The sequence below is a fragment of the Centrocercus urophasianus genome, unplaced genomic scaffold, assembly GCF_019232065.1.
Source record: "Centrocercus urophasianus isolate 14NV4802_14NV808 unplaced genomic scaffold, USGS_Curo_1.0 seq_26, whole genome shotgun sequence".
NCBI lineage: Eukaryota > Metazoa > Chordata > Aves > Galliformes > Phasianidae > Centrocercus > Centrocercus urophasianus.
The window spans coordinates 15816359-15840669 of record NW_024884822.1 but is presented as its reverse complement, the minus strand read 5'-3'; the positions used below and the strand labels follow the sequence as shown (position 1 = coordinate 15840669).

The following is a 24311-nucleotide window of genomic DNA, read 5'->3' as shown; positions in this document are numbered from 1 at the left end:
CGTCACTGACCAAAGACACATAGGGCTGCTGAACCTATTTTCATCCTTTGCACAAGGGTTAGATCAGCAGCTTCCTGTCTTCGTGACACTCTTTGAGCCTGGCAGCTGAGCACTGACAGGCCACAGTCAGATGGAGTCTGTTTTGCTGGCAAAGTCCTTGCAGTAGCGCATGGCCGCTGCTCTGCTCACACTGCCGCTGCTCCTCGCTGCGCTCCTTTCACCCACCTCAGTGGGACACTGACATGTAACTGTGGTTGTCTCTCCCTGAAGGTGTTCTGGGGAGGTTGAGAGCTGTAAGGGTGTTGCCACTTTGAGGTGCCTTACCAGTGGGCTGTGCTTCTTGTCGGGAATACTTTGAAGCCTGAGAGTAACATTTCTCTGATTGCACCTGAAAAAGGCCCTATGAAATCTTTTCCCATGTGCAATGTCTGGGGCCTGCTGAGGTGTGTTTGGCTGTGTATTTATGCAAGTGTCACATAGCAACCAGGAGCAGCCACATTGCACATCTCCTCAGAGGAAGGCTGTGAGGTCACTGTGGTTGGCCAACATCCAGGGGGCTGAAACTGCCTGAGTGCTGAAGGCAGCGGTGCGTGTCTGTGTCTCATCTGTCTGTAAGTGACTGATGAACTGCTGCTCTTTTTGTCCCTGACAGCACACCATGTCCCACGGTACCACACGGTGGGGGGACAGCTCTTCAACTTTCTAGAAAATAGATGTGTGGAGTTTCAGCAGGTTTGATGAGGAGGATTGGGTGTCCTCGTACCGCAGGCCCAGCCAATCTTATCTCACCAAAATCCACGACCGACTCTTGGAGCATTGCAGCACTGTAGCAGGAATGGTGCGGTCTGCTGCCACGTCCCTTCCCTGCTCTCTCCTCTGTCGCAGAGGCTCCAGCCCAGCCCTGCTCCGACTCCCTTTCTGGCACCTGCAGACTCCTGCAGTAGATGGGTGCAGCAGGGAGTTGGGGAAGCTTTCAGCCCTCCCTGTGCTCCCTGGGCTGCTCTGGCAGGGGCAGTGAGTGGCCAGCTGTGGGTCTGCTGAGCCGGGCAGCCTGGGGAACGTTGCAGATGGTGGTAGTGATGGTAAGTTGTGGAGAAGCTGCTGACTCACTTTAAGCAGGTGAATGTTTGTCAGATTTAGAAGAAATACATATCCAGTCTGACTTTGTAAGAGCCTCACAGTGATGGCAGTTTTCGTAACGCAGAGGTCCATAGTACTGCCAGCACTGGCAGTGTTTATAGTGGGCACCTGGTTCTTTTAGTCGTGTGTGTAATGCATTGTAGGGTTTGTTGTTGTTTTTGTTTTAATGCTTTTGATTCTCGAGCTTTTGAAAAAAAAAAATAAGGTGATTTTTGGTGCCCCATTTGTACCATCTAGGCTATTCTTTAGAAATCTCTTCACTATTATTACAAAGGGAATGTTTAGCTCGTAAGGAACCCCATTCGTGGCCACCTTTGTTGGTTGCTGTCTCTGCAGGCAGGACCCGGACCTCGTTAGCATCGAGCAGAGTGGCCGCGCCGCCCAACCTCAGCGACCCGAACCTCGGGACCTCCCCAGGAGGGGGGACCGGGCTGAGCCCAGCGCGTTGCCCTGTGCCGGCCGAGTGGCGTCGGGCGTGCGGAGCCCGGTTTGGTGCGCGGCTCCAGGCGGGCGGTGCCCGGCGAGCGCCGCTGGGTGCCCGATGAGCGGTGCCGGTACGGGGGCGCCCCCTGGCGGCTCTGCGGGCGGCACGGGGCGGGGCGGGGCGGGCCGGTCTCCCGTCCCCGGTGGCGGCGGGCACGGTGGGCGCGGCGCGGTGCTGCCTTTGTGCGGAGCGGAGAGCAGCGCTCGGCGGCGGGCAGCGCGGCGCCATGTCCTACCAGGGCAAGAAGAACATCCCGCGTATCACGGTGGGGCTGAGCGCCTCGGCGCCTCCGGTGCCGTCGTCCCTTTGTGCTGTCGGGGACGCGGGCGGCGGGGGCGATGCGGGGAAGGGGGAGCCCCGCACCTCGGGCCGGGGAGGCGGCGCGCAGACAAAGAGCCGCCGCCCGCGCAGGTGTCCGCGCCAGGCAGGGCCGCGCCAAGCGCAGCTCTGGTGGAGCCTCTGCGGCGGACGGTGGCGATGACCGCTCCCCGGGCAGCGCCCGCGGGTCCGGCCCGGCGGCAGTCCGGGAGCTGCCTCCGTCCTCTGCTCGAATTGCGGCACCGGGCGGGAGCGGCCAGAAGTCCGGGCGCAGCCGTCGCGTTCCGCGCGGCTCCCTCCCGAGCGGGGATGCGGACGCGGGAGCTGCCGGCCGGGCGCGGGCTCTGCGGGCGGCCGCTCCCCGTGGGCAGCGCGGTGGGGTCCCGCCTGGCAGCGGCAGCGCCGCCGGGCCGTGAGCGCGGACCCTCTGCGCCGGTTCCCATTGTCCCCGGCGGTGCGCGGCCGGAGCGCAGGTGGAGCGGGCGAGCAGAGACCGGGCGGGGCCGCAGCACGGCTGGTGCGTTCGTGTCCGTGGTCTGCGGGATGCTCGCTGTGCTGGCGGGCGGTGCGCTGGATTCTGAGCCCATCTCCTTTCTCGCCGCGTCAGGTGCGGCGTCCGCACTGCTAGTGCAGTAGAGCAGGGGACCGCACCTATTATGAACGCAGCACGTTTGTGCCACCACCCAGCGAGAAGAGGCGGCTGACATGTTTCCTTCGAAGCTGCGGGCAGTCCAGCTGCACCAGTGTCGCTGTGGTGCCTCTCTGTGCTGATTTCTCTGTCAGGTTTTCATGCTCTGATCCATCTCATGCTTTCCTCCGTGGGGTGCAGCTGCCTTCCCCCCTGCCCTCCTTAGAGGAGCCATGTGGGGATTTCTTTTTGGGAAGCAAAAAGGTCTTTCATCTTGTATTTGTGGCTTTCTGCTGACTTTGTATTGCCCGTTTTTCCTCCTGAGGAGAGCTTTGGCCTCTTGAAGAAAAAGGATAGAGAGAGCAGAGTTTCATTCTTTTTTATGTACAGGTGTGAACAAATTGCTCCCAAAGAAGCACAGCTACTATGAAGAGAAATTCTTTTGTCAGTGCAGGTTCTCCACCCAATTGCTTTAACAAGCAACATTGCCTTTTCACAAATCTCTGCACAAATCTTTTTTTCTGTATCCCAGACTGCAGTGACCAGAACTTTGCTGTTGCAGGTGGGATTTCCTGCATTCTCTGGGGTTCATTCCACAAGGAAAGTGCAGTCCGCCTTACAGGTGTCAATATGTGGGTATGTGGGGCTGATTCCTGATCCCTTGGAATCCAGCAAGGACTTTCTCACTGCAGTGGTGACAAAGCCTCACAATTTGCTTTATTTCTCTCTGTTAAATCCTTCCCTCAGCCTATTGAAGCTTGAATTGCTATGAGCGAATGGCATCTTTGAAGCTGACACCACAGGTAGTTCTTTCCTGTGTCCCACGCATTTTGGTGATGGCCCCCTGGCACTTGCCCTGAAATTTGGGTCAAGTGGCCTTACGTTGTGAACACATGCTTTGAGATGCAGGGTAGGCAATGAAGTAGTCATGGACGGGGTGGTCTCTCTTTCAGTAGTGTGGCATAAAGAAAGTCTCAGCTATGGTGGCTTCTCTAGAAGAAAGGCACTGCATTGCTTTATGCAGATTGTGCCTCCCCTGGGCATGGTTTCACTTGTTTGTTCTTATTCCCTATGCTTCCATCTCAGGGGCTGTTGTTGCCTGTCAGGACACATAGCGTCAGCTAAGCTGTGCTTGTTAGAAGAGGCTGTGTTGTGCCATTAGGATGGGGGATAGCACAGGGACCTTTCCACAGCTGAAAGCTCTTAGAAGTGCCTTGTGCTGGCAGTAGCCCACCTGTATGTCTCAAACTGATAGCACTGCTGAGCCTGCAGAGTAGTGCCTTCACTGCCTGTCACCCCTGGAACAGGCAGACTTGACTTTTTTGCAGGTATTGGAGATCAGAGTGGTTTTACTTTCTGGCAGCTATTGTTTAAACTGTCCTGGGCAATTCTGGAGATGCACAGATGCTCCCATCCTATTTCTTCTTATACTCAACACTGTTGCTGTCACAAGTGAAGGCTGTTTTCTGACAGCGATCTGTGAAAAAACAGTGTTTGTCTGATGGATCAGTTTGAAAAAGTGAGGGGTGCATTTGTTTGCATGGGGTGAATTGGTGTGAAATTATTCCCAACCTGAACTGGAAGAGCCTGATCAAAGTGACACGTGACAGTGTTACAAGCAAACAGTGGCCACTGAAAGGAGGTTTGGAAGTCTGGGCATGTGTGTTGGTGGTGGTGTGGATTAAAAAATGGAGAGGAGGGGGGAGGATAATGAAATATTTTGGCTTTCTCAGTGCCTGCTTCATCAGCTCAAGAGCTCTTCACTGCAGCTCACGCTGCGCACAGTGCATCAGGCTCCAGTAGATGTAGTGCTACTGTCCAGATGCGTGCCAATGCTGTGGCACTGAGCTCAGGAGTCACCCCAAACCTTCTGCATGTTTGCTAGCTCCCCCCACCCTGGCATAATCAAAATATTTCCTTTCCTTCTGTTGACAGTATGTTTTCCTATCCCTGCAGAAAGAGAAGTAGAGGTTCAAAGAAGGGAAATGCCTTACCACAGTTTCACAGAATAGCTATCTGTGGAACTGTTGGTTGGAACAAAATATTCTGGTCTTTTTGTTTTGGTCACAAAAGCCTTTTCTATCCCAGAGGGTCTGGAGCTCCCACATCTCCTCATGATATGGGCTGCGCTCACTCCTTTCAGCCATCTCATCAGAGCCCACAGGCAACATCTCTGTGACATCTGTAGCCTCTCTGGAAATAAAGAGGTTTGCATGGGGCTGGTTGGCGTCTTGCGTGGGGAGAAAAGCCTCAGTTACCAGCTGGGCAGTTCTGTTCCACACCTGGCCATAAGTGTTGAGGAAAAAGGAGTTAGTTCACGGCTCTGCTGTCACTGCCATTCCAGCCTGAGGCTTTTCAACACTCGTGTAGTCCCTTAATAAGAACACATTTAGCTGCTGATGTCACACCTTTGCAATTAGTGTCTATTCTTTTTCAAGGTAAAGAGCAGTACAGCCATGCACCTGCTTCTGTGCTGCCCTAACGATGCCCTTGTGCTTAGTTAGTGAGGTGAGCAGTGCTCTTGGCTGGATCCAGCATCCCTCTGGAAGCAGCTGCCTCCCTCCCTGCTACACATCACACCAAGAGATTTTAAGAAGTCTCCTGATACTTCAGGATCTCAAATAGCCAGATGATGCTTAAGAGCATCAAGAGCAGAGTGTGGGCATGAGGAGACGGGTAATGGTTTTGAAAGCTTCTTAACACTGATCCCGAATGCAAGCAGGCATTGCAACAGAGTGTCCAGCACACAGATGGAGCTGCCCAGCAGGACAGAGGTGTGGGGTGGCAGAGATCCCAGTGAGGGCCTGGCAGTGTGCCCTGGGGCACCTCTCAGCCCTGTGCTGCACCCACACGCAGCCCTTGTAAGAGCCAGGCTGCTGCCTGCTGCCCTGCTGCCCTGGCACACGTGGCAGTGCTGCTGGTGGGTCGGGAGGAGAGGGGCTGCCTCCCATCTGCTGGCAGTGCCAGTGACGTGGCCTGTGGTGGGTGTGGAGAGGCACAGCCTAGCTCTGGTGGGAGAACAGTGGGCTTATTGTGATCTGGGGCCACTCTGGATGCATGTGCTGCAGAAGCTGCCTATTAATTCACATTCATTTCCTCCAAACTGTTTCATCCTCTTCCTTTCTGCTTTCTTGTCTTCTTGATGTCTGGGAGCTCCCCTGAGTAATGCAGAGCCTGGAGATGGGGTGTCAGGATGTTCCTTGTTTTACTTTGTTGCATTCTTCCTCCTTGTTATCAGGCGGGTACCAGCGCAGCCCTTCTCCTGCTGTGCGCAGGGGTGCTGTGGTGGGCAGGCATGGGGCAGGCCCCATGGCAGAGCCTGACTCCTGAGTAAAGGCCCTGTTTGTGCTGCAGCTGTAGTGAGTATAGCAACCTTATTTATGTAGCAACTAGCTGAGTACTGAGCAGCCCTTCATGTCTGTCACAAAGCGACTGTTTGCATTTGTGTGTGGGTGTATTTTTTGACTTTATATTAGCAGTTTATTCAGCAATTGTCAAGTGTTCCATTCTGCTTCCCACACCACCAGTGCCCGTGTGCCCTTTGTCTGATGAGCAGTAAGAGGTGGTCAGCGTCAGTGTGTGCTGCTGCTTCTGCGTGCTGGCAAGAATGGACTCCCGGGACTTCAGAAGGGGAAGTCAGGAGGTGCGAAGGCTATAGGTGTGACATACCAGAGTCTGGTTTTGGATTTGGGCAGGTTGGCTCTTTTCTCTTCCAGCAGGCTAGCTAAAGCAAACAAGGGTCTGCCATGGCATATGGGGGAAATGGGAGAAATTGTACGTAGAGTTAACTGGAGTGTTGTGTTTCTGATCATAGCCCTGATTTACAGCCTGTGCCTGATACTGCTGCATGGTAATTGCTATCTGCCTTTCTCATAGTGATACTTAAATACCAGTCCTTTGCATCCCTAGGAGCCACAGCTCAGCTGTTTTCCCTTGTGACTGACAGGCTATAGTGATATGTCTGTGGTCCCACGCTTTTAGTGTTTTCTGAATTTAAAATTGCAGTATTGTTAGTGAGATGATGTTTGTATAGAAGCAGAAGGGAGGACAAGTGTCCTGTGCTGAGGAGGATCAGTGGTCTGTTAGCAGTATTGTCTGTGTTTGAGCTCCATGGCCCCAAGCCTGGGCATCCCCTGAGGTGTGCAGCTGGGTGGGCCCAGACCTGGTGCTCCTGGTCAGCATGCCTGGCTGGGCTGCAGCAGAGACAGATGGAAGTGAGAGGCGCCTGTGACCTTGATGCCACCAGCCAATGTAGCAACTCCGTGTGCAGGCAGTGACCTGCTGGCTATCTCCATGCAAACCTCAGTTAGACCTCAGTGTTCCACCTGCAGTCAGGAGAGAGGAGAACTGAGCTGGGTCTTTTGCTCGGAGAGGACTGTGGGTGTGAGGGGTAAGGCATGGCTCCAGCCTGCGCTGCTGAGGGTCCCGGTCCTGTGCTGCTGGTGGCCTTATCTCAGCTGTGGAGCCTCGGGCTGCTGAAGGCTGTCAGTGCTGCCAGGGAGAAGCCCTGGGAGGCTGAGCTGCAGCGGCTGAGAGCACCGTGCTGCGTGCTGCCTTCCCCACCCAGTTTCTTTGTCTGAGCCGCACGAGTGAGATTGCCTTGCAGTGCACACCAGCCTTTGCTCTTTGGCGGCTGTGCGCTGCGGGGTGTGAGGGGATTCTGTGCTGTGAATGACCGTGCAGTAGTGATTTTTTTTTTTCTTTTTTTTCCCCCCTCCTGCAGAGCAGCAAGCCCAGCTCTCTTAGAGGAATTAATGGTGCAATCTCCTCAAGATGCTTCTGCATGTGAAACTGCAGAGGCTGTCAGCAGCTGGGTGTGGGCTTGTGCTGTGGTGGTGGTGGGGAGAGAAGGGGGTTTGCACCCTGAAGCTGGGGCTGCAGGCATCTGCAGGAGCGAAGGGGGAAGTAAGGGATGGCTGAAAGCTGGGAATGGTGCTGGGTGTGTTTCAAGCAATCAAGAAGTCTGCATGTCCTCTAGAAAAGCAGGAGCAGATAATGTCACCTGAACACGTGGAGCCCATGTATGAGGCCAGGGTGTTAGCCCCGGTACCACATGCAGCCAGCACTCAGACTTGTGCAGAGGGAGGTAGAAGATGGAGCTCATATTCCTCAGGATATGGTGTTCCCTGCAGCACAGTTTCTGTTCTCTCAGTTGCCCAGGTCCAAAAGTGTGAATGCGGGAGGGAACATAAGAGCGTTTCTGGTCTGGGTGACATTCAGTCCTTGTGCTTGTTCTGTTTTCCAAATATTATTGCAGATGCAGACTTCCTGAAGTATCTGCTGTTGCAGTGAGCTGTGTGATGCAGGAGGAGAGCACCCAGGAGAAGCACTCCATTGGTATCTGAGAAATGTGTGTTGCCTGCTGCTGACTTCTGCTGTGTTTTTCTCTTCACAGAGTGATCGTCTCCTTATTAAAGGAGGGAGAATAGTCAATGATGATCAGTCATTCTATGCTGACATTTACATGGAAGATGGTCTCATAAAGTAAGTATGGGACTTCCACAGTTCCACTCTGTCTCCCCTTAAATTAGCTTCCGGTTAGATGGTTATTGGCTTTTTGTGGATGCAGTCTGCATCCTGCTTGCCAGCTGTTGAAACGTCACAGGTCACTTTGGTTGGAGGTTCAGCTCTCCACCTATAAGTGGACGTGGTTATGTAGTGACTCCAGTGACTGAATTGCAGCTGGACTGGTGACCTGGTGACTCAGTGTTCACTGTACAACTAAGCGGTATCTAATTGCATCAGGAACAAAGTTTTTCTCTGCCTCCTGTGTTCCCCTGTGTCACCAGTGTTAGCATGAGGGACCCCGCCCAAGATCCCATTCATTAGCACTAATGAGGAGTTCAGGAGGTTATCTTCCTCCTTGAGGTTTTCAGGAACTGCATGCAAACCTCTGGGTCCCTCTGGCTTCTTCATTTGTTACAGAGGAGCAATGATAACTGCTGTCTAAAAGCTGCAGTTCAAAATTAGCAAATTTTTCATGGGGACCAGCTCCAAACTGGGTGAACGGAAAGAACCGCGACAGTTTGCAGCAGAGGGACTTGAAAAGCCATTTTTTGCTGTATGCTAAGAGGAAAATACTGATCTTTTAAAAATCTAACAGTAGATAAATAATTTTCAGGAAGTGGGACTGTGTTTCTGTGAGGCTGTTTTTAGCTCAAGGAGGAGAGCAGTCTTGATTGACTGCTGCACATACCTAGGCATGTACCAGCGTCAGGTCCTGCAGTTGAACAGATCTTCTGGATATTCCTGGGCAAATCCCTTGCCTCGTCCGCAGCCTGAAGGCTGCAGAATTCCATTGCCTCGGAACTGGAACTCTCCAACAAATGAATTCTGTTAAAAATACAGTGAGCAGTTTAAATCCCTTGCTGAGGGATTCATCTTAAAAAATGGTGGGAAGAGCTGCTGATGTATTGCTGCGAGGACACTGGAGTAAGCAGTTCTGTCTGCAGAACTTGCGGGATTCTAAAGAAAAAAACTGTAAAGTGGATATGTTGAATGAAATGCGAAAGTGGAATTTGCTGCTCAATTGCCTCCCCAGCATGTCAAGGAAATCAGAAGTCTTCCAGTAAAACTGGTGTTTCTTTTATCTTGATTTATCTGGAAAGACTGTGGAAGGCTTGTTGAAAATAGGATTTCTGAAAGAAGAGATTTGAAGGCTGAGTGCTACATATGGGCAGATAAAGGGATTGAGGGGGTGGGGCCTGAGTGAAGGGAGTCCCCGCATTCAGGTGCTCTGGCAGAAGAACTGATGTGTCCAGGGAGGAGAATATCGGTTGTTCTCCTGAGGGCCCTCAGTATGAGCTCTGAATGGATGTATAGTGGAGGTTTAAGCTTGTTCTTTTCAGGTGTTTTGGTGTACCTCAGGTCTTGCCTTCACTACCGTGTGGGCCTGCTGGTAGCATCCTTTGGGGTGAGCGAGGGCAGCAGGCGAGAAGGAAGGTCCTGGGAGAGGGTCTGTCCTTTTTCCACTGGGTTTTGTGCTTGGAGCAGTGTTGCCAGACCCTGCCGAGCCCTGAGCTGGCCTAGCAGCTGTGGCATTACAGTGGGAAATCATCTTTCTCTGTAAGTAAGCCTCAGACTTGAGCCTTACTTAAGGTGGGCAGAAGGACGGGGGTGAGGGGAGATTAGGGGTGCAGCTTACTGGAGGCAGGGCTGGTGTCAGGGCTTGGGGAGCACTAGTCCCAGCTGAGCAGGTGGGACTGCTGCTCTGGGAATGCTTGCAGGTGCCTGGCTTCTGGTCAGTGGGGCATGAGGTGACCTGGGCAGCTTCTCACCAACAGTGCAGAGATCTGAGTATTCATCAGACCATGCACCTGGCCACCCTGAGCCGGTGCTGCCCCAGACAGTTGGTGTCACAATAGGCACTGTTAAAGCAGGTGGACAGATGGCAGCCCTCCCAGGACGATGCAGATTGCAATTTTGGGCAGGCCGGACAACCTCACAGTTGGCTGCTCAGTGAGGTGGTCTCACCTCTGGTTCCTGGGAAGGAGCAAGGCACTGCTGCTGGGCTGGGGTTGGCCTGCCCCCTCCTGACCTGTTGATCCATTATATGGTGTCTGGTTTTCCTCTGTGTGTGGCTCACCATCTTGATGTGGTCTCATCAGGCAGATTGGAGACAATCTCATTGTCCCTGGAGGGGTCAAAACCATAGAAGCCAATGGGAAGATGGTGATCCCTGGAGGAATTGACGTCCACACTCACCTGCAGATGCCGTACAAGGGGATGACAGCAGTGGATGATTTCTTCCAAGGGACGAAAGCAGCTCTGGCTGGTGGGACTACGATGATCAGTGAGTGCAGCAGGCAGGTCCCCTATGTGACAGCACCCAGCAGGCTCTGTGCTTTTGAGAGGAGTTAAAGCACTGCTGTGTTAGTTCTGTAACTGCATGGGATCTGTTTGATATTGACTTCCAGGACTTCTGAAGATTTGTTTGTTGTTGTTGTTTTGTTCAGAGGGTGTACAAAGAGGGCTGTGCTGAAGTTCCTATGTAGGGCAGCAAAGATGGACAGAGATGGCAGCTGACAGGGAAGATTTAGGGGCAATTTTGGAGAAAGATGAGCAACACTGTCATTGTTGCCCTCTGGAAGAGGCAGTTAGGAGCGTAAACACATCTGATGCTTGGGAAAATACGGGAGAGGACTGGGAAGGGAAGTCCCTCTGGGAGCTCAGAAACTTGCAGGCAAAGTGGCAGAGACCAGAGAGCCATCTTGGCATCGATGGTTTTTCAGAGACTCAGTCGAGGATGTTTGTTGTCCTTGCCAGGCCAGCCCACATTTCTCCCTGCCTTGCTGGCGTCTCTAATGGAAAAGCGAGTGGAACAGTAACTGCAGCCAAGTGTGCAGCTCTAGCTTTTGCTACCAGCAACTTGTGGCAGGGCAGGTCTGAGTAGAGCAGAGTTCTGGGATCTTTTTGTTTAAGAGGGCCTTGGAAATTACTTTTTCTGACCAGTGGGTGAAAGGTCTCTTCGGGTATTACAGTGTGAAACCCCTCAGAGCATCAGCTCTCCTGCACTAGTGCAGGGTAGCAGTAAAGCACAGGGTATGGCACAGGTCACCTTCTGGGCTGCCTTGGGGAGGCAGAGCAGTGAGAGGCCAAAGTGAGAGGCAAGTTCACCAGAGTGCAGCCCCTGAGGGTGAAGGGGGTGTATATCAGGATAGCTGTGCGAATGTGAACCAGCTCTCGTTAGTTCCCTCCCATGTCCCCAGTCAAGCATTTTTCTGCAGTGCATTTTGGACGTGGTCCTGTTCTGAGCTGGGGAAGGCATTTGCAATAAAACCTCAATCCAAGTGAAGCTCCTCAGTCTTTTTTTTGTTTTGTTTTGTTTTTCCTTCACTTTTGGAATGTTGCCCAGTTATTTCTTTTCCTGCTTGCTTTTCATGGTCTTCTTTGTTTTAAAGCTCCATGACTATGTGCTCACCTTTTCTGCGTTGTCTGTTAATGCAGGCTGTGAAGTGCAGGATGAATTTGTGGGACCCTTAGTGCTGGGAATAAAAGTGTGCACAGGGCCCTTTGCACAGCTTCAGATCCTGTGTTCTGCAGTGCTCCAACATCTGCAGCTGCTGGTGCCCACAAGAACCTCAAAAAGGAACAAAAAAATAAAGAACGCTTTTTTTTTTCTGCCTGGTTAAATAAAAATAGGGCAGTGTGATGCTCAGATGATGCTGAGCAGAGAAACAGAGCAATGTCCTGGCATCCTGCACTGCTCAGAAATAAACAGTGCTAATGAAAAAGGAAAGGACATTCTGAGATCCTTTAGAGGAAAAGACCGTGAGCATGCAGTGCTTGCAGATCCAAGCTTTGCTGCTGTGCAGTGGCCACAGCAGTGTGCACTGCAGGTTTTCATGGGATGCAGGAAATGGGATACATGGGATGCAATTATCGATCCTTCCAGTAAAGGAGTGGGCTGCCAGTTCTCCTTCTCCCTTGGGCCAAAAAAAATCATGGTGTGGCAGGCTCAAAGTTATGTGGTGGGCTGTAATAGGTGCATTGGTGTTGCAGTGTGGGAGGAGACCGTGTTAATGAGGTGGAAGTGGGGGTGAGGAGGAATGAGGCCCTGAAGCTCTCAGCTCATTTCTCAGCAGAAGCCTGTAAAAGCCCATGGTCCTTTGCCAGAAGCTCTTAAGTAAAAGCTGTGTGCATTTCCTCCCACTAACTGCAATTGAAGGGGACGATGGAAGTCATAGAGATGCTGAGGGCTGTCCGGAAGCAGCTGGGAGACAAGTGTGGGGTGGTAGAGATGCCTTGTGGCATGCAGGGGTACGGAGGGGTGCACATCAGGACGTCTGGCGGAGGAGCCTTTGTTGATGACTCCTTGTCACCCTGCAGTGGACCACGTGGTGCCTGACCCCGAGTCCAGTCTGGTGGAGGCATTTGAGAAGTGGCGGGAGTGGGCAGATGGGAAGGCCTGCTGTGACTATGCACTGCACGTGGACATCCCCCGCTGGAGCCAGCGCGTCCGGCAGGAGCTGCATGCCATGGTCCAGGAGAAAGGTTTGCTGCTCTTTCTTCCTTGCCCTGGCTGGGTGCGGGGGACCTGGCAGAAAGGGGAAGGTGGTGGATGCTCTACCCCTGCTCCTCTGGCTGTGAGCGTGATGGGATCCTGCTTGGCCTTGAGCTGAGAGTTGGCATTCTGTGGATGAATGGCAGGACCTCCAGTTGAAGCAGAGATTCTCCTGCCAGCCCGCTCCTGTGCCCTTTGCCCAGGTCTCAGTGCTTCCCCTGTGTCTGGGGATGGGAAACTGTTGGCTCGCTCTCCTTCAATTTCCTCTCTGCTCTTCCCCTAGGAGTCAACTCATTCATGGTTTACATGGCCTACAAGGACTTGTACCAGATGTCAAACACTGAGGTAGGAACTCCTTTATGGCTTTGGTTGTGTGTGGTTGCAGTGCTAGCAGCAGTGCTGTGTGGTCATAGCTCCGCAGCCTGACGTGAGGTGCTTTGCAGGGGTTTCCATGCTGCTCACTGCTCATCCTTGCTGCCTTGAGCGGTGCGACCCTCGGGCAGCCCTGCACTGCTTGCTCACAAGCCCTGAGGTGCTTCTCAGTGGCCAGGCTCCCCGTTAGAGAGCAGCAGGCAGAGGGGGTGGGCAGGAGAGGACAGAGAGCGCCTCAGGGAGCAGGCAGCATCCTGAAGGCACGGCCAGTACGACCACAGAGGCCGTTCTCTGTGCAGCTGATACCGGGTCCTGCCTGCCCCTGTTCCTGCACAGCTCTCCTGGGAGCACAGCGCGGGAGACTTACGGTCGTGTGCAAGCCAGGGCAGTGTGTCTGCCTGTGTGGTAATCTCTTCTTCTTGTCTCTGTTTCAGCTGTATGAGATATTCAGCTGCCTGGGAGAGCTGGGTGCCATAGCTCAAGTTCATGCTGAAAACGGGGATATAATTGCACAGGTAGCTACTCCTCAGGTGTGCAGGGACTGGAAATCTATCCTGGGCTGATTGGACGTGGGATGTTTGTAATGTGACACTAAAGCTGTGTGGGCATCTTTTGCAAGGTGATCTCTGCTGCTCAGCAGCAGTATCAGATTTACCGAGATTTTCTGCTGTGAAGCATCTGGTGGGAGCTGCAATAAAGAGTTTGTGAAACCCTTCAGCATTGTTCTTCGGGATGCATAGAACTGCCTCGTGGTATTTCTATGTTTTGAGGAACAATAGTAGGTAAAACTCCATTTCAAATGGGCGTGACGGATAAACCAAGGAATCAGAAGGACCAATGTTTTGAAGTGTATGATTCTCTTATTACAGGAAGCATTGTCATCTTCTAGAGATAATAAAAACCCAGATAATTTAAAGGGATATCAGGTACTGCGAAATTATTATTTTTTTAAAACAAAATCAGTGAAAATATTTGTGACATTAAAGCAAAAAAAAAACAACACAAAAAACCCACACTGGCTGAAGTTTTGTTAAGTAGATGGTTTCCTGCTGGATTAGAAAGACAGGCTGATAGATGAAAGAAAGCAGATCCCAGCTGCTCTTTTTCTTCCTAAAATTAAAAGAAACTTGGAATGGGTGGAACTTTCCAGGAAAACATCAGGATTTTAAAGGACCACCAGATAACTGGGGAATTTATTACTGCAAAGCTTTTGTCAGTGGCATGAGTGAGGTCTGAACCCACAGTCCTGGTAAGGAGATGTCTCATCCCAGCTGCTGCTTTGCCCTTCCCAGAGCAGTGGGAGAGCTCTGGGACCGGTGTGCCCTGTCTGAGTGTCAGAGCTGTCAGCAGCAGCCTGTCACTGCCATTCCCTTGCCATCACTCCCTTCTGGCTGCCCTTTGGAAACTGCTGCAGTTTTCCTCTTCCAAGGCTTTGGGTTGGTGAGTGCTGCATGTCAGTCCCACATGGCAGTGAGTGCCAGTGCTGCTCTGCAGGTGCCAGCGGTGCTGAGAACCAGCTGAGCTGCTCTCTGGTTTGGTGCCCTTGGCTGCGTCCTGCTGAGAGGCTGGTGTGGTTCCTGTCTTTGAGCTCTTTGTTGCTGGGAGGGGAGCCAGGGCACTGGGGGGCTCTGGGAGAGGAAGTGGGGGGGGATGCTGCAGCCATGGGGACCTCATGTCAGCAAGGATGTGGCTCCTTGGTACCACAGGGCTGTCCTGAGGCTGTTCGCTTCTTTTTGCCTGGTGTGCTGTCACCAACAATGGCCACTTTTTCTCCCGTCAGGAGAAGATTAGCACTTCTCATCTGGGTGAATTTCTCATGTTCTCATACTAGCCTCTGTGAGGTTCGAAGAGAGACCCTTTGTTTATCTGCCTGTCCTAAGTACAGAGTGTGGTGACAGCTCTTTTGGGCCATCAGGAGGGGTGGGGGCGGGTTCAAAGCCTGATAAAAACTCCTTTGTCCTTTTTGTGTCCTAGGAGCAGGCCAGGATGTTGGAGATGGGGATCACGGGCCCAGAGGGCCATGTGCTGAGCAGACCTGAGGAGGTAAGGCAAAGAGCAGTGTGCATGGCAGAGCTTTTCTGAGCTGTGGTAGGGTGTACTGCACACGGCTAAACGTGCGTATAGTACTGTCTTGTTCATTATCAGCTCAAGAAAGAGTGAGATGCTCTTTTGTGACCAGCGTTTTTCCACCTAACTGGAGTCTCCTAGCAGAAATGAAGGCTTCTGAGTTGTTCAGAGATTAAGTAATCAACAAAAAATTCTGTACAGCTGTAGCAGCACTTGGGGCAGGTTTGGCAGCATTCATCTTCTATGGGATTCCAGAGCATAAGAGGCCCGAGGAGAATAGAAAGGCAAGTTTTAGTCCCTCTGAAAGGTCACTGTTCATGTGTCTGAGCACAGACAGATTCCAGCCTCTTCCTGCTTAATCTCTGCTTAGGGTCTAATGTGGGTTTCGAAGTCAGACAGACAAAACCATTGGTGGAAGGAGTGGGAGGGGAGGAAAGGGGGAATTTCCTGGTTACAAGTCATTGTGAAGACACTAATTAGATTATTTCTAATTTTAGCTTGCAGGGTATTTTTCTGTTTGGTCTGTTAATCTGAGTTGTGTCTAATTTTAGATAGGTTTTCTTGAGATAGCTCCCTGCAGAGAGCTGCTTTTAACTTTCTGTGGCATGTGAAAGATGAAAACAACAGCAGAACCGAGTGGGGAGCAGTGACAGATACTTACTTCGGGGTCTGCAGAAATAAAATCAATTGGCTTAAATTAACAGTGTAAGAAGTTGACTGTGTGGTAGCTGGTAATGGCAGAGCCTAGTGTAATGCAGTGCTTACTGTTTTTGAAGAGTGAGACAATAAAGAGAAAAGACTCAGTGTAAAAAACAGATCATAGTTCCTCTGTGTGTAAATGTACACTTATTTTTTTTTATGGCCTTAGACCTGATGCCACTAGCTGGCAGGCTAACCTGCAGTTACAGGATATTGTGCCAGGATTTGAGAACTCTCATGTTATCATAAGACAATGCTGCAGTTCTTCTTGTCCAAAGCCAATAAAGCATTATGGAGTGTTTGATCCTGAAATGCCATTAGAGCTTAAGGCAACTGAGAGCAGTGCAAGAAACCTCTAGATTCAGTCTGTCCAGCCAATCCCAGATATCATTATCTTTGAAAAGAAAGTGTTGTTCTTCCAGCACATCTTCATCCTGGGAAAACATTCAGTGGTGTGCAAGTGATGTGCTACCCTCCTGAAGACTTGCAGGCGGTTGGCAAGGCACTGGGAGGGTGGCCCAGGGTCCAAGGATCTGCTGTGTCCTGGAAGGACCTCTGTGGGCGTTGAAGACATGCTCTTCTAGCAGGTGGTGCTGGGATTCGGTAGTGCCGGATGGTGCTCCAGACGATCAATTTTGAAGGGTGTTCAGTGATGGCTGTTTGCCCCTGGCCATGTGTTAAAGCCCACTCAAGTCTGTAAGTGTGCTGCTATGTTTTCAAAAGAGTTCTTAAGCAGAAGAAGAAAACTGTTTTCACTGTGCTGATGGATGGTGCTCAGAAGTGTGTGAGGTGCACTCGTGTGTTTGTCTGAGCGCAGTGGCCCGCTGCTGCTGGGAGCACGGAGCAGCTGCCAGCTGCAGGCAGCAATGGCACGGTGCCTGCCTTTCCTGGCTGGTTTGCGCATTGTCTTTTTAAGGCTTCTGTTTTGAACTGTCTCAGGCCAAGGGTTGAAGCCAAGCTGCAGAGCTAACACTTAGAGAACGTCTGGAGCTGAGCTCAGGCTGAGCAAGGGCTGATGTCATAGTTCAAAGATAACTGTGTGGTGGAAATGGGCCCTGCTGCAGCGGCAGGCTGGCCGGGACACTCAGCAGCTGGCTCATGGAACAGCTGGACCCCAGCAGCCCAGCAGGGCACAGCCTGCAGCACCCCAGGCATCAGCAGGGCAATGTCCGATTAAACTAGCTTAGAGAGGCAGAGCTGTGTCTGCCTGTGCTGGCTGCAGCCGTGCTGCCAGGTGTGGGCAGCTGGCCCTGAGCTCCTCTTGCTGCTGACAGAACTGGAGCCAGGCAGGGGAACAAGTGGCTGCCCAGCTCCATGCTGCAGCCCTGCAGAGTTGCCACTTGCAGGCTGGGCCCTGGAGCCTCCCCAGGTACCAGAGGGAGCACAGCCAGCAGTGAGCCCTCCTTACCTGCTGTGCTTGCTCCTCTGCAGCTACACTGTTCTCTCTTCCAGCTGGAAGCAGAAGCTGTCTTCCGAGCCATCATCATTGCCAGCCAGACCAACTGCCCTCTCTATGTGACTAAAGTGATGAGCAGAAGTGCTGCAGACCTCATCTCACAAGCCAGGAAAAAGGGTGAGCTGATGCTGTATGCATCCACACTGTTGCCACTGAAGTCCTGGGTTTGGTGTTGCCCTGGCTGTTGGGTTCAGACCCCTTCTTTAAGCAGCCCAGAGCTACCCCTTCTTCTAGGGGGGGTTGAGATTTTACCTGATTTGCAAAGGGCTGCGGGGATCAGGTAGCATCAAGGTGTGGGCATGGGTCAGAGAGGGTCTTGGAGACTAAAGCTTTCCGTGAAGGGCTTTCTCTGGGGAAACTCACACCATCCACATGCAGGTGGTTGAGGCTGCTGGGTACATCCCCAGCCTCTATGGCACGATGTGCCTCCAGGTCTGCACCACTGTCATGCTCTGTGACTGGAGCTGAAGGACTGGGACAGTTCCTGTGATAGCAGAGAGGTGTCTGGCCCAGCAGTCCCTCCCCTCTGCTCTAGAGGCCACAACAGGTAGACAAGGATCAGACTGCTGTAATCACCAAACCTGTGTCCTCTCTGCACTTTTTTCCAGGAAACGTGGTGTTCGGTGAGCCCATCACAGCCAGCCTGGGGACTGATGGAACACACTACTGGAGCAAGAACTGGGCCAAGGCTGCAGCGTTTGTGGTTTCACCCCCCCTAAGCCCAGATCCCACAACCCCTGACTACATTAATACCCTGCTGGCCAGGTGAGCAGTAGCAGCCAGGCAGGCTGTGCCTGGTCTTGTGGCTCTGCCAGTGACTACGAGTGGGAGGCAGCACCTTTGGCCTGGAGTAGTCAGAGAGGAGGCCAGGGAGTATTCAGGTAGCCTAGACACTATTCCAGTATGAACCATTTCACCCCAGGGATTTAATGAGCTGCCTGATGAAATGGCTGTCAAGGGAGGCACTGAAGGCATAGCGCCAGTAATGACAAAAATACTGTGGCACGCAGTCACAAACAGCTTTAAATGCCCTGAAGAAGGGAAAGAAATGAGGGCCAGACAACACAGAATTTGTCAGTGACAGCATTGACTAAGCTGTAGAAGTTGTGTGATTGTGGGAGGAGCAGAAGGTGAGGTTTGGGATGTGGCTGTGCATGAGGAGGTCTGGGGGCACAGGTGGCATAGCTGGTGGGGACCCACATGCCAAATAGCTTTCTGGCTTTTTGTCCACAGGTGAACAGTAGAACAGTCTGCAAGGAGTATGAGGCCCTTAGGGACAGCTTGTGCTCGTCTGGCAGGATTAGTAGATGATTTTTACCCTAAAGGCAGGGACTGGGGGAAGGGATCTGTTGAAAGTGGAGAGCAAACAATAGAAGCACTTCAACAATTTGAGGTGACCTTTCCCTCAAAGCTGTCCTCCATCCTCTCACTGGAAAGGCATGCACCACAGCCAGGGATGCAGTGCCTGCTTGCTGGCTGTGCTCACATGCGAGCTGCGAGCCTCACTGCTCTGCATCTGCAGCTGAACGCTTTGTGTGGTGCTGCTCTGTGCTAGCTGGGCAGGGCTGCCTGGGGACAAATGGAAACAACCTTTGAGGTAATGTTGGAAACATCTCTGAGATAAGCATGGGATGCCAGGTCAGAAATAGGTGTGACAGCAGAGCGATAAGCTGGGATTGTGCCCCAGTGAGGGGCAGTGCTGAGTGTGTGTGGAGTTGCTTTGGCTGGCAGGAGAGGTGCCCATGCATATGGGGTCTGAATGTGCACCTCGCCTGGGATTTTGCTGTGGGCAGTGAGCAGCGTGTGCTTCTGCTTGATCTGAACATACAAGATAGATGCAGGTCTTAATGAAACAGCAAAACGTGAGCCCAACTCCTGAACTTGATTTTTGATGTTTTCCTGCTATTTCAATACCAAATTTACCCCAGACCTCAGAGGAGAGGCAGAAGCACCTCTGAGCCCTGCAGCCAATACAGTTCTGTCCCAGTGCCTTTTCCAGTTGTTTTCTTGAGGCTTTGGCAGGAGAAGCAGCTGCAGGGCTGGTTTGTTTTCTTTCACCAGAGCAAAGGTGGTGAAGATTAGGAAGCATGTTTTGTCATCAGGCTGGATCTCTGGCTCTGCAGTCAGTCAGACATATGGCAGAAATTATCAGAGGAAGATGGAGATTACCAATGGATTATGAATGATTCGTGGCCCTGTGCAGAGCTGCTGCATCTGTGCCATCAGAGGTCTGGGGCCAGGAGTCCAGCACTTGCAGGCCCTTCCCTCCCAGCTGCTGCAGGAGCCGGCCTGGGCCCTGTTCCGTTCCACCTGGTGGCAGCTGTGTCCCCAGCTCCCCTCAAACCCAGCTGATTTTCAGCTCCTTGTCCTGTCCTCCTGGCAGAGAGCTGGGTGGGGGCTGCCCATACGCAGAGCATTTCCTAGTCCCTCGTGTCTCTGCCTCTGTCTGACTATGAAATGGCTCAGGATGCTCTTATTATCACCATGCCAGTGGTGACCTGCAGGTGTCAGGAAGTGCCCACTGCACGTTCAGCACTGCGCAGAAAGCAATTGGAAAAGACAACTTCACAGCGATCCCAGAGGGGACCAATGGCATCGAGGAACGGATGTCTGTCATCTGGGACAAAGCAGTGGTAAGAGCCAGCCCAGCAGCGAGTGGGCAGACTTGATGGGCAGCACTGTGTCCTTGCCCCAGCAGGGCTGAGTGCCCAGTGGCACGTCTGCTTTCTGCTTATGAGCTGAACCAAGCTGGAGCAGGAGAAACAGCTGCCACAGGGCGAATAGCCATGATATGTGTGCATAGCTCCAGCTTTTGGTCTGTCTAATGCCAGACCTGGGCTTTTCCTCTTCCCTTCCCCAAAAGGGTGCTTTGTTCTCTCTGTGTCTGAGCAGGCCACAGGAAAGATGGATGAAAACCAGTTTGTGGCAGTGACGAGCACTAATGCTGCAAAAATCTTCAACCTGTACCCACGGAAAGGGAGAATAGCTGTGGGCTCAGACAGTGATCTGGTCATTTGGGATCCTGATGCAGTGAAGATCGTCACGGCAAAAACCCACCAGTCTGTAAGCCCTCTGCTCAAGCTGGGAATGGGTGTGGGAAGTGCTACACACAGTGATCTTGGTGCAAGGAGCTTGGTGCTGCCCTGCTGGTAGATGCAGGCTCTGGGCAATGCAGGTGTGACTGCAGGATAGGATGCCTTTGAGCCTTGGGTTCTGCTTGCAGCATGTTTCTCACCGAGCTGCCTTGCGCTCTCCTTATGCCAAGCCTGCAATGGGCTTTTCTCCTCCTCTGAGTCCAAATTTTTCCCAGCTAAGCTGGGTTCTTGGTGTGATGGACTGGTGAAGGGCAGGAGGCCTTTGAGGCAGCAAGGCTATGCAGGTGTGCTCTCTCTGCCCTGGAGGCTTTGTCAGTGAGGTGAGGGGACTGAGCAGCCCTCACTGGGCAGATAGTGCTTGTGTTTCTCCTGACTGTCACCCCTGGTTGCTGCAGGCAGCTGAATACAACATCTTTGAAGGGATGGAGCTGCGTGGGGCCCCACTGGTTGTCATATGCCAGGGAAAGATCATGCTGGAGGATGGCAACCTGCATGTGACCCAGGGGACTGGGCGCTTCCTGCCCTGCAGCCCTTTCCCTGACTATGTCTACAAGCGGATCAAAGCCAGGAGAAAGGTGAGGAGATGGGGATGCTGGCAGAAAGAGCTGTGAAGCTGTTAACCCAAATTGCCCCTTTCCCAGCTAGCTGATTGTTTTCCCTCCAGTGTATCTGATAAGATGGAAAAAGTGCTGTAAACCTGCATGTGCTGAACCTACTGGGGATTGCTGAGTGCTGGGCAGAGCTGTGACCTCTGTGCTGGTGGTGTGCTATAGTGAGGGGAAGGACATGGGGCTGAGTCAGCAGTGAGTGCTGCAGGTCCACCTGCTCCCTTGTTGCCTTCCTGCTGCAGCAGGAACCTGCAGGGAAAAATTGAGTTAAAAACAAGGAGACTGAGCAAAAAAGGCCTTCATCTGCAGAAAATAAACCCATGTCAGGGGGTGCCTGTTGCATAGTCCCTCAGCACGCAGTGGGAGGCTGTTGTGTAGGAGGTGGGGCTGAGACCTCAATGCTTCAGAGAGGTCTTGGGCATGCAGGACAGGTGAGCACGGGATTGGCAGTGTGAGTGGCCTCTGCAGTGGGACTAGGGAGCCTGGAATCCATGTGCCAGGATGCTGGCGGCGTTGGTGGGCTCACAGGCATTGCAGAAGCATTGCAGTGTCACTGTGCCATTCCTCTCTGGTAACAGATGGCGGAGATGCACGCTGTGCCCCGGGGCATGTATGATGGACCTGTGTTTGACCTGACTGCCACCCCCAAGGGTGGCACCCCTGTGGGATCCACCCGGGGGTCGCCCACACGGCAGACACCCCCTGTGAGGAACCTCCACCAGTCGGGGTTCAGCCTGTCAGGTAAGCATGGCACTGGCAGAGAATGGTGCCTTGGGCCGGGGGGCTGGGCTGCAGCCATAGTGCAGCACTGGGCTTCTGCTTGTGCTGTGTGGGTCCACACGTGGAGGACCATCTGCTCTGGGAGTGGCCACTTCTCTCCTTGGGGTCCTTCCTCAGTCAGAGGCAGAGAGGTTCCCATCGGTGGCCCAGAGCCTTTCATCAAGACCCCAGCCTTCCCGGTGGCTGAGTGGGAAAAATCCTCTTGGTGTCACTTTCCCTTTCCCTCCGTGCTCCAGGTACCCAGATTGATGAGGGCATTCGTTCTGCCAGCAAGCGCATTGTGGCACCGCCGGGAGGCCGCTCCAACATAACCTCCCTCAGCTAAAGCCCCACACAGAGAGGGCAGTGATCCCTGTGCAAGCAAAGGAAGAAAAAGGGGTGCATTGGTGTTTAAGAAGGAAAAGCAAATAAACCTGTTCTGAAGAATCAGTAAGCCTCAAGCCTTACTTTTCACAAAAGCTACTTGCTACCTAGCTTTAAAGATGTTGCTTCATTTTATTTTATGCATAGCCTTAAAATTCTGTTGTTGTTGTTGTGGGTTGGGTGGGTTGTGTTTCTCCTCTTCCTTTTGTATGCATGCCGCTCAGACAGGTCACTTGGTTCAGGTCGTTGTTGGTGTTGAATGCTTGTGGGCAGGTGGGGGTGCAGTGTGAGCCCGCCGTGTTCCTTTGTCTTGGCTCTCAGCAGTGTTTCACCACGATGCCCATTAAGGAGCCCAGAACATCTCTGTAACAGCTGTCACAGCACCTCATGTAAGGAAATTTACGACTTTGTACACTTTATTAAAAAAGAAAGGAAAAAAAAAAACAACTGTTCCTCAAATAACTTGTTGTCATGGCTGCTTTTTTCCACTCTGAGCTGTGGCTGCCTGCCTGGCCCTGGGGACAGCAGGGGCAGAGAGGCTGTGTCCCAGGGGCAGGATGTGTGCAGGGCTCCTGGAGCAACTTGGGGCTGTTTGAGCTGAGGGAGGTGTACAGCCAAAGGGAGTCTGTGTGCAGCACTGGGGGACCAGTATGGATGCTGGGACAGTGTTGCTTCTTGGGCAAAAGCAAAAGTATTAACAGAACAGCTTGGAGCTGGTGCTAGTGAGACTGTTCGCGTTGGCCATGCTCTCTGGCCGCTGCCTGTTGTGGCCGTTGCGGGCTGTGCCTGCCAGCTGTGTGGTGACGTGGCCCAGGCCTTCCCAGCTGAGGCTGATGGTGAGGTTGTGGACACCTGTGAGTTAATTGCTCTCCCTGTGTCAGGTGGTGTCCAACTGTGGGTCACTGCCTTCTCCAGGTTGCAAAGCATCCAAAAAAATTAGATTGTTTTTTACATATTAGAAAAAATTGAGTGTCAATCTAAGCAGTGCTAAATAAATCCTTTTTTTTTTTTTTTTTTTTTCCTGAAGTATTTGACCCTGAAATATTTATTTTTGCATGCCTGTAGCTCAGACAGGATGAGTCGTCTGTGCAGCAGTCCTCAAAGGGGCTGAGCCAGAATAGTTGTGCCGGGGTCAGGATAACTGCTCATACTTGGAAGTTTTGTGAACTTCTGCTATGAAGTAATTAGAGATTTTTTGCTGCTGCCTTTTAGTGATTAAGCTGAGACTGTGCCTCAGAGATTGTTTTAGAGATCTTTTGGGGAATTTTTAAAGGTGCAGCGTTCTCATACAACTTCTTCAGGGTTTTGGGTTTTTTTGTGTGTGTGTCAGCTAGTACAACAGCACTGATCTTTGTCCTAGCCAGGAGCAGGGCCAGTTCCCTTGTCTGGGTTTATGGCGTGTGAACCTCTCCTAGGTGGCTGTAGCCCAGTGCTTTGCAGGTGACAGGTATGGCTGTTGTCACAGCCTGGCTTTACTCAGCCCTCCCAGACCTTTTCTGCCTTGCACTGCAAGTGACCTCAGAAGAAACAGTGGCTTTTGGTTACCTGGGAAGGAGTCTTTCATTTGCTGTCTGTTTTATTTGGAGTTTTTTTAATTAATCAGATTCAGCCAGAGGAGAGAGACAGGAAGGCACAGGGGATACAAGAACCCTTGGGCAAATGGGAGACAGACAGTTCATCACATGTTTATTATATTGCTGAGATTAGGAAAAATGTCAAATAAAGAGGTGAAAGGTTTGGTCTGCAAAAACATTTGAATAATAGCATAATACCTAGCATTTATCATAATAGAGATGCTTTGGTCAATCTCACTCTTGGCAAAGCTTGCACCAGGAGCACAGCTGTTGCTGCTTAAATCAAGTGTGAAGACAACAGCAGAGAGATGAAAAGTACGCATTCAAATTTACCTCTGATGTTGGAAGCCACGACCCATCAGACTCAGAAATTTGCAGCAGTTTAACATGTTTGTGAATGGCTTTTCAGGATGGCCTGGAGAAGCTCTGGGATGCTGCTCATGGGCTGTCACTGTATCACTTCCCTGTTCAGCTCTGTGCCTGCCTGGCTCTGCACCAGGTGGCTCTGCAAGCAGTGAGGAGTGGGAGCATGAATGGAACCTCACTGCCCTTGCCCAGCTGGGGAAGAGGCTTGCTGCCAGCACCAGCCCTTCTGAGGATGTTTGCAGATCTCTGCAAGTTGAGGCTACTGCTGCGTGCCACTGAAGGCGCCACAAGTCAGAGCAGTGTTTTCCACCTGGAAAAATCAGCTCCATGTAGGGACCATGCAGGAATCCTGGCCCAA

At 52.2% G+C, this 24311-nt stretch overlaps 1 protein-coding gene across 2 annotated transcripts in view; it reads left to right on the top strand.

Moving 5' to 3' along the window:
- DPYSL3 (dihydropyrimidinase like 3) overlaps window positions 1-22079 on the top strand; it is a 29384-nt gene extending 7305 nt beyond the window's left edge. Inside the window, exons 1-14 of one of the 2 annotated variants that reach the window (XM_042826598.1) lie at window positions 1815-1889; window positions 7966-8054; window positions 10178-10362; window positions 12399-12563; window positions 12857-12918; window positions 13380-13460; window positions 14920-14988; window positions 17164-17284; window positions 17776-17932; window positions 19659-19800; window positions 20060-20230; window positions 20658-20837; window positions 21449-21611; window positions 21887-22079. In XM_042826598.1, the coding sequence (XP_042682532.1) occupies window positions 1851-1889; window positions 7966-8054; window positions 10178-10362; window positions 12399-12563; window positions 12857-12918; window positions 13380-13460; window positions 14920-14988; window positions 17164-17284; window positions 17776-17932; window positions 19659-19800; window positions 20060-20230; window positions 20658-20837; window positions 21449-21611; window positions 21887-21975 (1713 nt within the window). In that variant the 5' untranslated portion in view covers window positions 1815-1850 and the 3' untranslated portion in view covers window positions 21976-22079. Of the gene's footprint in view, window positions 1-1814; window positions 1890-7965; window positions 8055-10177; window positions 10363-12398; window positions 12564-12856; window positions 12919-13379; window positions 13461-14919; window positions 14989-17163; window positions 17285-17775; window positions 17933-19658; window positions 19801-20059; window positions 20231-20657; window positions 20838-21448; window positions 21612-21886 lie in introns of those variants that run through there. The other variant, XM_042826597.1, reaches the window with a different exon arrangement.
- The last annotated feature ends 2232 nt before the right edge of the window (window positions 22080-24311 follow it).